At 39.9% G+C, this 14,433-nt stretch overlaps 1 protein-coding gene across 1 annotated transcript; it reads right to left on the minus strand.

Annotated features, from left to right (window-relative positions):
• Positions 1-1,098: 1,098 nt before the first annotated feature.
• On the minus strand, positions 1,099-13,730 carry LOC112144492 (proline/arginine-rich end leucine-rich repeat protein). Its single transcript, XM_024269038.2, has 7 exons — positions 13,537-13,730; positions 7,293-7,728; positions 7,030-7,215; positions 6,795-6,952; positions 6,516-6,712; positions 1,833-1,908; positions 1,099-1,708 (listed from the first exon to the last, which is right to left on the minus strand). The coding sequence occupies exons 2-7, from the start codon at positions 7,722-7,724 to the stop codon at positions 1,618-1,620; spliced, it is 1,140 nt and encodes a 379-aa protein (XP_024124806.1). The 5' UTR covers positions 7,725-7,728; positions 13,537-13,730; the 3' UTR covers positions 1,099-1,617.
• Positions 13,731-14,433: the final 703 nt, after the last annotated feature.

Raw genomic sequence — 14,433 nt, forward strand, 5'->3', positions numbered from 1 at the left:
TTAGAGTTTTAGTCTGAAGCAACGTCTGTGTAAACGTGCAGGAGGACTGCTGGGTATTCCAGCTGTCATCCGTCAGTGGGCTGGGCACTCCCAGACGTGAGGCCTGCCCATCACTGGAAAGCCCAGAGGCATTGTGTGTAACACCAAATACTGGCTCATAAAAATACATCTACACTTAAAACATCTGCTGAGAATAACTATAGAAGAATGCATGAGGGTGTCAGCTGGAGTCACCAGAGAAAATCCTCTCTGAGATGGAAGATTAAGCGTCAAAAGATGACAATAAAGATGTTTTTTTCTTTGTTATATGTCGATAGGAGTACTTTCATTTTCAGGTTCACATGTCAGCATGATTTGCAAAACCGCACTGTCAACCCGAGCAAGACTGCACGCATTTTTGTTGATTTATTCTCATCTTAGGCTGTTGCCTAAAAGAAGATCCTGGATAAATCCCAGCTGGGTCCAGATGTTCTCCCTGTGCATGCGTGGGATTTCTGCTGACACTTTTTAGTCAAAAAGCATGCTTTATTGGCTAATTGGCGACTCAAAAACATCCATTAGGTCTGAGTGTGACCCTGCAGTGGATTGGCACGCTATGGCCTGTCTTTACCTCTGCAGTAGTAGCAAGGATTAGCTCCAGCAACCCTGTGACCCCGACCGGGTCAAAGCTGGGATAGAGGATAGATGGATGTGCTCTTTTTAACCACTAGGTTGTGCAATTACAACCCTTTTCAAAATGGATTATTTTAAAAAGGAACACCAAGACTAACATGATAATAATAATATTAATACCTATTTGAACCATTTTATTAGAAGTACTGAAATAAATGTTTTATGTTATTAAAGAAATGCTTTCTTGAATGAGATTGATTAAGTTTGGAGTTTGATTTATCTAAGCAACTTTTGCAAAGACATTTATTCATGATACAATTATAATGACTTTAGTCCTTTAAAATAATCTACCTTTAAAAAAACAGCATTTTTTTCTTTAAACTTTATTGAGACTGCATATCAAAGACAGAACCTACTTTTTAAACGATAAAGGCTTTATGTACAGAAAACGAACTAAATTTAAATTACTCAAACTTAATCCAGTGATCGAAGAAAACCTTTTATTTTTCATTATTTGTACAGAGCATCTTTATACAGAGTAATAATATACAGAGAGATAGGAATAAAAGAAGAAAAGGTGTGTGTTTCTTTATGTTTGAAAATCCCAGGAACATTGGGGACAGTTTCAACTACATGGTAGTTTTATTTTTGGGATCTTTGGACGTCATGTGCAGGTCTGTCCTTCACTGTTCTCTCTGATATATCAAACACAACTACCTTTTTTGTGTCTGTCAATGTACCTGTATTTTCAGACCTTTTACAATTTCTAAGAACATTATGTTCGAGGGAAAAAATGAATGAAACAAAACAACAATTTCAATAAATCTGAAGGTGGCATTTTCGTGTCTTCATTTGTAATCCAATGTTGAAGAACTGGCAACAACGACACGTCTGTCAAAGCTTTTTTCTTTGTTCTGCATCATGCATGTTCTGGGAACACGTGCCTCATTGAGCGTATGTTGTCGTGAGTTGTGGTTTTTGAGCGTGTGCGTGTTTGGAACATTCCTAAATGACAATGGAATGAAGATGTCTGAAGCACATGAAGATATCTATCGGGATGGGAGGACTCAAGTGGTTTCCATCCAAGCGTAGGTACCTAAAGTGACAGAACAGGTTCTCACCATGCTGCATAATGACGCTGGCTCATGAGCACACTGGATGAATGAAAAGCTCGCTCTGTTGTAAGTTTAACACTTTATCAGTCGTTGTGTGTGACTTACCTCAGCCTCGGCAGAACATCGGGGTTACTCGGGTCAGAATGCAGGTTGAATGGGCAGATCTCAGTGCCGTTGATGCCTGTCAAGCAGTCATGACAGCTGTTTTTACTATTTATATTTGTAAAAAAAAAATCTGTGTGAAGGGGTTGTTTGTAGTTTTTGATGTTTTGGTAGAAAATGTTTAGACCAGAGGTAAGGAAAATAGTTGACTCCTGAGGCACAAAGGGGGCTAAAATTTGACAGAAGGACCGACTAGAAGCAGATGCTGGAGGGTTTTGGTTATTCACCTCATGAGAGAAAGAAATAATCTGAATGCTTTAATTATGATTGACAATTAATAAATATGTTGTAACTATGGTTGTGAATGTTGACGCGTTAACTCGTGCAAATAATAAAACATAATCAATTAGTTAATATTTATTAACCACCTTCAGACGTCCTGCTGTGCAGCTGTGAGATCAGTGTAATAAAACTCTGTCTAAAATAAACGTAAAGTTTTTTCTACATTCTGTGATTGAGATTTCATTAAAATAAAGGGATAATATGGGATTTATTTGTAGTGTTTAGACGGAACTGATCTTCTATTTTAATAAATAAGGTGGAAAATAAACTTCTCACTAAAGTCTGCAGTGCAGAGCAGCAGAGCACCTCCCCCGCTATAGGGGGCGGGGGAGGGGCAGCCGGAAGGAAACTAAGCCGTCTGCTTTGAGAAATCCAAAGAGGAAACCGACCAATATTTATTTTTGGATGGGAACCGACATAAATGTTCTATAAAATTGTCTAAAAATAAAGGAAACTCAGCAGTTTTCAGCAAAAGTCCCACCCCCGATGCCGCGTGAGGCAAACAGTTCAGCGAAGACAGACATGCCCCCACCTGTGAGCAGCAGGACTGAAATCCAGCTGGGTCAAAGTTCTCCCAAACAAGTTGTTTTATTATTTTTAATAAGCAAAATGAAGTAAATGTGTGAGAAAAAAGGAAAAAGCTGGGAAAAAGGAAAAACAGAATACCAGGAAAAATGTAAAATAAAAAGCAGTGCTCTTGTGAGAAAAATAACATTTTTCCAGAAAATTTTGTGAAATTGTGAATACAACATAGAGAAATTATTAATTAAAGGTAGTGTCACAAAGCGGGGGTTGTGATGATCAAAATGATACCAAATAAGCAAGCAGGTATTTGAAAATACCAAAGTAAATTCAAAAGTAGACAATACCAGAGTTGCCCAAAAGATTAAAAATAAATGTTCTAAATGTACAAATTTGTGTGTGATTTCATAATATTATTATTTTCAGATAAGTGTCTGGCAAATACTGCAAAAAAAAAAGAAAGAATAATAATACTAATGTCAATTAATCACAATTAATTTTGTCCAGATTTGTGATTAATTAGTTATTTTTTTAATCGATTCCCGGCCCTAGTTGTAACATATTAACATACATAACAGAACATTTTGGAGCTTTCATTTCAAAACTGTGACTTTTGTTCTCATATTAGTGCAAATTCTGGGAATAAAAGAAATGCTGCGTTTATGTGGTGTTGGAATGATTGGAAAAATCCCTGTCCAACTCTGAAAACACATAAATGTCAGAAAAACAGCCAATCTTCCAACACTGCATGAATTCATCAATGTAATTTATTCCAGTTTTGTAGGCCAAATTAAATAGTTTAAAAGGCCCCTCATGGTTTGCCCATCCCTGTCTTAGACCAACAAAGAATCCTCTGTCATGTGAATTGTTGATAAGTTTTCAGCTTGACTTTCACATCAAATAATTTCCATAAAAAACTGAAAGTAAAGCTAAAAAAATAAAAAATAAATAAAAAAAATAAATAAAAAGCCATATAGAATCACCATGGAAAATGTTATGGACAAAAAACACTACTAAAACATCACAAATCTTTTGTTGTTGAAAGTTTAGGTCATCATTTAAAAAAATTACATCATATTTAACCAACAACCAGGGGCGGAGCTACAGGGGGATAAGTGAGGGCAGCTGCTCCTCCAGCAAAAAGCTTTTCCCCCTACACTTTTTGAGTTAAGTTAAAGTCCCATGAGTTGTCGCGCAGCCAGGTGTGTGAAATTTGTTCTCCACATTTGACCCCCAAACACTGCTGCGTTTGGGAACCATTTGGTGGTTTAACCCCCTTTCATGCTGAGTGTCAAGCAGGGAGACATTGGACCCTATTTTTATAGTCTTTGGTATGACTCAGCCTGGATTTGGACTCACAACCTTCCACTCTTAGAACAGACACTCTACCACAAGGCCACTAAGCTTTTGAGACAATGACTGAATCCGAATTACTTCCCTGGCCCTCTGGCCTGAAACAGTAGTGGTGTCTGAAAATGTTTTTTACGGAGGAGCCATAGCGACTTAGGACTGGCTATCCCTTCGCTGGTAGGGTGATCTGTGTTGTGGCGAGGAGGAGAAATGCATTTCCTGATGTGGGTGAGGTCTAAAGCACAGAAATTTACATTTACATTTCAGTGATGAGTTTTTGTTTTAGCATGACCTTTCAAAGTTATAAAACAAGCATTGTTATATATTTTCCAAGCGCTGGCAACTATGTGCTAACGTAGATGACCGGCAACTATTGATGATGTCATTGAGCAGTAAACTCTGGATTTGATTACACTATTGCCTTGTTTCCACTGAGCAGTCCAGACTGGACTGGGCTAAAACTGTATTTTGAGGGTTTCCAATATAAATGGACCCATTAGGCCGGACAAATTCGTTGGTTGCAGGTCCATGGAAATTAAATCCATTGATCCAGAAAGGCTTTACAGCAACGGCAAGTGTCAGACCAGCGCTTTTCATGATCAAGAACCAAGCCAAAAGTTTTGTCCCCTTTTCGGCTGCGTTCTGGTTTGTCTCCCACAATGTTCTTGCAAAAAAGAATAAATTCTTTGCATACTTTACTCCTCCTTATTCGCTGAGGTTAGGGACCATTGACACGCCGTATCTGCAAATAAGTAGAATTGCTGTAGTTGCACCATTATGACGCACAGATACATTATCAGTCTACACCCCACATGCGTTGTGATGGTCCAACGCTCAATGGAAAGGCTCGCTTGAATTGCCCGAACCATTCTAGACCGGCCACAAGGTCCAAAACGAGGCATATCATAACTCTGCATTTGGAGGGCTAAATGTAGGGAGAAGCCATAGGGGTAGAAAGAAAGCGCTCAGACCCTACCTCAGAAGGAGGCACACCCGGGACCAGGGCTCCAGGCCCCAACCCACCCAGGTGAGCACACCCCCCCAAAAAATTGGAGCTTTTGAATAATTGCAGGGAGAGGTTGGTTATGGTTAGAGCCCTCTCCCTGAGTAAGGGCTAGGGCTAGGGATTGGGTTCAGAACTTGCTCCTATTCAGGAGTTAGGACATCTGGAGGGGGGGGGGGGGNTATGGATTCGGCTAGTATAAGCATAATTATTAACAAAAGCCCAATCTGAATGATTCCATTCTCTCTTCAGTTTGCCCTCCAAATGGAGAGTTATGAAAAAATTGTGTCTCATATTTTGGATGTCACTTTCGTTGGATGACGTCATCAATAATCGCCGGTTTGCTAGCTTTAGTGTGGAGCTTCCAGCGTTTAATTATACATAGCAACATAGTTTTTTTTTTTACTTTAAAAAGGTCATGCTACAACAAAAAGTCATTACTTACATTTAAATGTAAACGCCTGTGTTTCAGAGCACACCAACATGAAGAAAAGTGTTTCTCAGTGTGATGTAGTTTACCCTCGCAGGGAAGGAATTAATATACCCCTCCTTTTGGAGCAAGGGACTGCAACTTGCAGCCCCAGAGCCATGTGGCTCTTTTATCTCTCCATTGTGGCTTCTTGGCCAAACATAAAATAAGTCAGGGAGATCCAGCCATTTCAACTGTCGGAGTCAGAAGCTCCCTGCTAATGGCTGCCAAACCAAAACTACCTAAAGAAAACAAATAAACAAAACCCGCAAATTAAGACTACCAAGGTCCAACCCCAAACTGAGATAAAAAACCCAGCAGTGTAAGACTGCTGAGGACAAAGAGAGGAAAAAGAACAAAAACGTTATTTGAGCTTTAGTCACACAATTTTTTTTAAATCACATTTTGAGAGATGCAAGGCTCTTCTTATATTTTTTATTTTGTTTGTGCCAAGAAATAGACCTAATTCATATTTTTAATTAAAAAGAATTAGGTCATGAGTGCAAAACCAAATTTCCTAAAGACTAGAGTGACTATGCGGCTCCGTCAAGGTTTTGATTAGTACAAAACAAGATCAAATGGCCCCTTTACTGTTGAAGGTTGCTGACCCCTGGACACACTTACACTTAAACTATCGCTTCAAATAAAGGTGAAGGGAGAAGGGACGAATTTGGATTGGTCCAAAGATAAAATAGTCATCAATACAAGTTTCCTTGCAAAAACAATAAAAGCAACATTTTAACAGCCCCTCAGCTGTATAAAAACGGATGTATAAACATTAATAACAATAATAAAATTGTATTTGAATCCTTTCATTTGTAATGTCCTTCAACTTATGTTTTCATTTACTACCCTTCCAAAGTCTTCCCCACATAAAATGTTCCAGTTCTGCCATTGCCAACAACAAAATCAACATGCAAGAAAGCCACAAAGAGAGAGGAATGAATGAATTAATTGTCATGAAAAATGCAGAGGCAGGGTGTGCTGACGGACTACCCACTCTCAATGCTGTTGTGGTTGAGATGCAGGTGCTGCAGGTGGCTGTTGAAGAGAGGAACCATGCTGAGCTGGTTGTGGGACAGCTGCAGGTCCATCAGAGAGGACAGGTTGAACACGGACTTGGGGATGCCTTTGTCGCTCAGCTGGTTGTGGTTCAGCCTCACGAACGCCAGGTGAGTGAAGCCGTCAAAGTAGTCTCTGCATGACACAATCAGACATTTTCAATGATTGTGGTTTTTCTCTAGGTGACTGTGTGTCAGTACGTGCACTGTGTACTTGCTTTGGGATGTCATCTATGCGGTTTTTATCCAGGAAGAGCTGTACGAGGCCGGCTGGTACGCCAGCAGGCATCTTCTTGAGAGCATTATGAGCCAAGTTTAGCTGCACCAGATTCTTCAGGTCCTTAAAGGTGTTTTTTCCCAGGTCGCTGTCACTCAGCTAAAACAGATGACATTGTGCTTGCTACTGAGACTTGCTCATGATTATGCAGTTGAGTTGTGTGTGAGCAGATTCACCTGGTTGTCGTACAGGTCAAGCAGAGACAGATGATTCAAGTTTTTGAAGGCCCCGGCAGGAATCTTGGAGATGCGATTCTTGCTCAGACTGAGCTGTTCCAGAGTCGATGGAAGACCTGATGGGACTTCTTTCAGCAGGTTTTTCTGTGCGTACAGGTACAGCAGACCTGGGATCTTCTCAAAAACCTGCAGAAGTAACGTATACAGATGTATTATTCCAGACATCTTCAGATCAATAAAAGTAAAAGACAGATCTGGCAAACCTGCTTGTCTATGCGGACGATGCGGTTGTTGGCCAGATTGATCCAGCTGACTTCAGTAGCATTGCGGAACGCCTCGGAAGTAACCTCTGAAATGTAATTGTTCTGCAAGTACAGGTAATGAGTTCTCTCTGGGATGACTGGGATCACACGGATGTTCCGGTTCTCACAGTTGAGAGAACTCGGGTAGCTTGGAGAGCACAAACACTCTCTGGGGCAGTCTGGGAAAAAGGACGGCGGACCAAGAATGACTGGGGGGTAGTCTGTGGGCTCCTTGGGCTCTGGCTGGGGTAGTTTAGCAGGCTTGGGGACAAATGGCTTCTTGGTGGTTGCTGGACGCCTGGTGGGTTTCTTTGTCCGAGGTTTCTGACAGAAAGCTGGTCCTATCAGGAGGAACAGGGCTAGAGCAGAGAGGAGTCCCACACCAGCCTTCATCGTCCTGAACAAAAAGAACATTTGTGTTCAAATGAAACAAAAACAGATTTTTTAGGGGGTTCGTGTGGGAGTGATGAGAGAATACAAACCTTTGTTCTCAACAAGACTGAACCCATTTGATCTACTGATCTATTTGTGCCAAAACAACTTTCAAAAACTGTATTGTTTGAATACTAATTACAAACTCTTTGCTTCATTGTTAGACGAGTATTCCATTTTTATTCTGTGATCAAAGCAAATGTTCTGATGCAAAACTTGGAGATGTGTTTGAAGAGCTCTCGACTGAGTTGTCTTAAAACAATGGTTGCTATGGCAACACAGTTTAAACGCCAAATGTGCTCAAGTGAAACAGATGTTCATTGAAATTCCTCCACTATCACACACACATTTGCATTGAGACTGTAGTCATTTGCAAGTCCGGGTCTATTTCTTCAGTCTAGCAGCACTTAGTTACTTTAAAAAAGTATTTTTAAATTATTTTAATCAGCATGTATGTTAAAGTTCAATTGTCTTTTAACTACGATTGTACTATTTTAACGGTGCAACATATTTTTTAGAGAGCGGCAAAAGTTGATTCACTTCTAGTGAAGTTCAGTTCACTTCTAAGTTGTGGGTGAAACGCTTGGCCCAGAGTAAGCCTACCCTCATTTCCCATTATCCCTGTTGTTTACACTCTCTCCTGCTAGTTTTCTGTCAGGAGTCAGAGTTCTGTCTCCTTCTCTAGTCACCTAGCCAACTCCAGAGTACTGGAGACACCACATCTCCCAACAACCCCAGCGCACACTCTCCGGATGCTGCTCAGCTGACACTCATCACCTACAGGACTCTAAGCTCTACACGAAGCCTCACTCAGTGTGAAGTATTATTTTGAGCCACTCTGACTGCATTACTGAGAGTTTCATTCTGGACCTGAGCTCCTCTTTTCTGACCCTGCTTTGTCTCTGATTCTTTGCCGCCTGCCCTGACCCTCGCCTGGACTCGTACATCTCTCGTCTCTTCTTGGATAATCCCATTCTGATTGACCTCTGCCTGTCTGAGCCTGATCTAGCTTTGTGGACTTTTAGCTGTGCTCAGTTCCTGTCTGAACTATTAAACCTGCTCCACATGGAAGCAGCTGTCTATCCGTTTGTAACACTTAAAGCCCCTCACAAGCCCAACTTCACATTGAGCGAGATTGAGATGACCAAGGTGGACGCAGCGCAGTGTATGTTGGTTCGTTTTTTTGTTATTTTCCATCAACGTCGCGCCGTCACGAAAGTATTATGAGAAAGGGGTGGGTGCAAGCCACCTACCTAAGCCAGCGCAGCCAGAAAATAGGAACTACGCTGGCTGCATGCTACCGAGATGACTAAAAAACAATGCATTGTGGGAAACGGTGTCCTGACCTGATGTGATGGAGATCAGAAATTACTGGCACATTGATTTTAGGAAATCCGTGTATTTTGTAACCCTCTCTGGAAAGTACTGAATCACTGATGTAAAAAAGAAACAATATTTTAAAATAATCTGTGTGTTATAGTTGCCTTTAAATGTTTATTTTATTACAATTATATTTATTTTTCTGGGACAGTGGACGTAATATTAACCCAGCTGTAATTTTTTATGTGTTTTCCTCTGACAAATGACCTTACACACAATTATTACTGCAGTGCAATAAAAATGGCGAGCAATATTGGAATTATCCTGCCGTACAGTTTTGAGCCAGATTTTTTCATCTGCACCTGATTCACAACAAAGCGAATAAAGAAATATTGATTACAGAAACGAAATGTTAAGTCTAATGTTCCTAATATGTCTTCCATAAGAAAAAAGAACATGTTAAAAACACCAAAAAGCACAATTTTTATCAGAGTGAGTCTTTATTAAAAACCTTTTATCTAGTTCAGACCTGGAAATAACAATTCATGCTTTATCTCTTTTTGTATCGTAATTCACTTTTTATATGTTTTAACAAGCACTTGCAGACACACAAAACTCTGCTGTTGTCTTCTTTACATTTTCTTCCTGCTAAATTTAGAATTAAAAATTTAATTTTTTAGAGCTTTGCCCTGACACACTCCCGCATAATGATTGACTTTTTAAGCCCTTACTCTTCAGCCAGATCCTTGACGTCTACAAACCAAAATCTTTTAAAACTTTCACAAAACAAGAGGCGATCTGACCTTTCAAGCTGGGATTTCCCTTCCTTTGTCACTACGTCAGATCAACTCTATTGAGAGTTTTAAAACCGAGGTCAAGACGTTTCTGTTTAGAAAAGCTTTTATTGATCTTAGTCTAATGGTGATTTTTGGCTTTTATCTTCAGTTTTAGTGAGTCCTGTCAGTGTTGGATGTCTTAATCTGTCTGTGTTTGGGCTTTGGTTTCATTTTTGTAAAGAACTGAGTGATTTTATCCTGAACAAAACTGAACAAAATGTGCCTATAGTGAAAGAAGACACAGTTATATTGTTCCTCTCGCACCTGCAATCAGTTTCTATTCTATCTTTGTTCTGGACTCATTGATGTTACTCTCCTGCAGTTTTTTTTTTCACAGTCTGGTCAATATATTTTATCTTTCTCTATTTTCCACCACATGTGAGGATTCTTGTTCTGCTGGATCTGTTGAAGCCCGCCGGCCTCCCCTTCTCCTCCCTTCTCCTCTTATTGGTTTCCTGTGACACACCTGCTTTGGAGAAGCTTGTGTTCTCCTCTGAAAAGCATCTGGAAACCTGCTTCCTCCTTTTCCTGCTGCTGCTGCTCCACTCTGAATTGCAGACTCCCTCTTTTTTCCACAGCTCTGAACCTTAACACACCCTCAGCTTTAATCTGCAGTTTTTGGCTCCCCCATCCCTCCTCGAAACACCTTTGCACATAAGATTCTAAAGTCTTTCGGAATTTGGTCTTCTGTGCCAAAAGCATGACAGATTTAACACACTTTTAAAACTGTCGGGAGAACCCGTGGGTTTGATGAAAATACTGTACAGAAGAAGCAGAGCTCTTGCTTTGTGAAAACAAAGACAAGTTGTGTTTTTGAGGAAAAATCTGGTGTCTGTGGAGAATAATTTAACTAATCTCAAGAGGAGGGCAAGAACAGGAAATCAATGTTGACGGGAATAAAAGAGATCAAGACTCTTTTTATCAGTTTGGCTCAGCGGGAAAAGGGGCTTCAATGTGAGAGAGATTAAGGAACTTTGATCTGCGCTCAGGCCAAGTGGAAACTTCAGATGTTTCCAAGACTATAATCTGCTGGAGACCTTCTGTTTACCAAGCGATATGATAGATTTTATTCGGATTTTATACGGCATTGATTGGAAAACGCTCAGTTTTCCTTGGAACGTGAGTTTCGGTATGCACTCCTGCTGATGAAGTGGATTCAACAGATGTGAATCCACTTCAGAGTATTGAATAGTGTTTGTTTTTGAGCATATTTTCTCCTAAAATTAAAAATATATATATTTAGGTTTGTTATTGAGCATTGTTATTGTTTCTTTGAAGACCAGATTGTTTTTTCTGTCATTTTCTTGAGAATTTATAGTATCAATCCCTTTTAAGGGCTCTAATCTACTTAAAACTTTTAGAGGAAACTCCTTTCTGATTCAAATTTCTTTGGTTGGAAAAGTAAATAAGATGAAAAGGCAACAAGATTAAACAAAAAATGTCAGAAAAATACATAAATTTGATCAAAACCTTATTAGAACTTGAAAAATCATTGCTTATTGACTCACTAATAACGTGCACAGTCTGTCATCTCTCTGCTCTGAACTGTCTTTGCCTGAAAACATCAAATCCCAGGATGCAAATGAGGCTCAGATCCAAAATCTATGCCTGAAAAAACAGATCTGATCCTCTCTGTTCCTTTTTTTCCCTCTCAGAGCCTCATAGCTCTTTGTAGAGGGAAAAAAAACAAAAACAAGGCAGCTCTTTTTCTCTGTTAAAAGTCTGGAAAACAATTGAGAAGTATCAGAGATGGATGAGGAATTTTCCCTATTCTGCTCCCAACAAGGAAATGTGACATGAAAATGGGAACTCGGCTTATGGAAGTGAGTCGAAACATGCAAACCATCTATCACTCTGACAAAGCAACACACCCTTCTCCGAGTGGAGGAAAAAAAAGTAGAAAATGATGGTGTCCAAATGTTTAACTGACTTTTTTTTCAGCTCTCTAAGTAACACATTTCAGCAAAACAACATTTTAAGGTTAAATTATGGGTTGTTTATTAATGTGATGCTTTAGTTTTCAGACCTGAAGAAAAAATGTTGGCATACATGTAAATATTAGACATTTCTGGAGGTTTTTTGTATTTTTTTCTTCCACTGCTTTCAATCTAAGCTGAACAAATGAAAAGATCTGCCACTAAAGAATCTGAATTCATTTTCTTCCCACCCTGTTCTCCACTTTGAGCTGCTGTTCAGTCTTTTTTGTTCTTGGGTGTATCCTAAAATATTTTAAAATCTTGCTTTAACCCTTTAAAACCAGAGCTCCAGTGGTTTTGTTCTTTGATTTACTGCAACTTTTCAACTGTTAACACGATCAATGTCATTCCAGTAGATTTTGAAGGAGAAAAGCGGCGTCGACCCGCTTTTCTCCTTCAAAATCTACTAGAATGACGTTGATCATGTTAACGGTTGAAAAGTTACAGTATGTTAAAGATTTTGTGTGGCGCGCCTCATGTGTTAAAAGGTTAAGCTTTACTTTTCAAATATGTATGTATTTATGACAGGTTTTAGTGTGAATTATTCCAGCTTTGCTTTAAAATGTCATTTAAAAAGTATCGTAGAAACACATTTAAAGTTAAATAAGGTCACTTATTGTCACTTTTTTCATTTCCCAAGCTTACTTTGACATAATTTATCTTTCTTATATCATTTTATATCAATTTTGCCTTTTTTGAATCAAATCAAATCCATTTATAGTCATTCTTTTTACTCACTTCTAAGTTTTTTTTACGTTATTTTTGTGATGTTGAAGAGGGATGTGCCGTTCTCATTAATATTATCACAAATTATTACAATAAATAGACGCAAAACTGTTTTCCACACATTTTTTTTTAATACTTTGTTACATCAGTCCCCTGAAATGATCTGTTTCCTGTTCTGTCACTGTTCTAAAGTCTCAACCACAGCTGGATAAACAAACTGTAGACGTCCCACCATGCGATGCAAAGCTCACCATTTCCTGCGATAGATGGTTAAAGTTTGCCAAATGATGTTCTGAATGAACAATGGACCAAAGATGGTTATAAAAAGGTTTTTTCACACCAAATTGAGAAGAAGAACTAAAGTTTTTCTTTTTTTTCTTATGTGAGAACCATTCACTGTTTGTTTATATAATAGTTTCACTGGATTTTGTAATCCCTAATCACCAGCCAACTTTTCCAGGAGCAGAATTTTTCCCCTTTTTTCATAAACAAGAATTTTTCTTCTGCAACAGAACAAAATAAAATACATTTTAAAAAAGTTCAAACTGTGTTTGTGTATTTTTAAAAAAAGCTTTTTGGTTGAATCATTTCCTGAACACCAACATTTAAATATGTGATATAACTGCTGGGATTTATAAAAGTTCTGCTTATGAACGGCCACAGGACTCCACCAGGCAAATGTTTACCTATTGACGTCTCCCCTCCCTGACTGATGGAAAAAGTAGGAATCAAGGTGAGTGAGTCGGAGGGAAAAGCAGAGTGCCAGCTCTGTTACAGTCTGAGCATTTCATGAAGTTCTGGTGCTCTCATTTCTGCCTCCATCCTCTTCATGATGTTACTGGAAAAAATCTCCAACCTATTGATCTCCCTCCATCAAAAACAGTCAAACTGGTAGAGACAAATAAAGTTTCTTACCTGCCTCTGGTACCTGCCCTCTTTTGCCAAGTCACACGTTTGTGCTTTTCCTTCTTGCTGCCTTTCACCCTCTTTTCCTGCACATCCCTCCTTCTCTCCCTCTCTCTCCTCTCCTCCTCTGGGTCTGTAACCCTCCCCTCCTTGGTGGACAAGCCTTCCTGCTGGGTCTGAGCCCTGGCTTTCCCCCAGAAGGTCACAGTGGTTCTTTCTCCCTCACTTTTCGGCTCATTTCCAGGGGAGATTTAATCACGATTCCTTCCAGAGAGCTGCAGGCTTTTTTTTTTCTTGTGTCTGACTGTGTCACAGATGATATTTTGTTTTGCCACAACAAACGTTCAAAGCATCAGTCTCGGGGAGGACACGGAGTGTTTGGATGCACAATCCAACGTCTGTGGACACTGGAGCTCTGTTTTGGAAACCTCTCGCCTCAGTCGCCCACCCACTTCCTCATTGTTTAGACGACTGTCGACTGATCCAGCCATGTGTTTTTCATTAGCAGCATCTTCCCACCAATTCTCATCTTTTCTGTACCCATCAAGTCACCAGGAGGACCCTCCCAATCTGGCCAAAGTAAACCTGAAGTGTTTTACTTTGGAGGTCCAACTAAAACTGTGGAGAGTGCGTCGGTGGAGCTCTCAAGAAGTGAGTGGCACTCCGATTAGGAGAGGGAAGCTGGAATCTGTGAAGGCTTATTTGTCACCAGGGGCTTGGAGGTGGACATGCGTTTGCAGGACGACATTCCTGCTGCATGAGCTGCAGCCAAGCGATAATGAAGTTAGCATCTGTGAGGATGGGTCCCTAAGACACATGCACACGTCTGCCTCTGCTCAAGTCGTTACTGTGACTGTTCCCGCCGCTGAACTCCTACCGTTTCCAACACAGTTAGTCGTCAGGTCT

Source organism: Oryzias melastigma, linkage group LG5 (assembly GCF_002922805.2).
Source record: "Oryzias melastigma strain HK-1 linkage group LG5, ASM292280v2, whole genome shotgun sequence".
NCBI classification, from domain to species: Eukaryota; Metazoa; Chordata; class Actinopteri; order Beloniformes; family Adrianichthyidae; genus Oryzias; species Oryzias melastigma.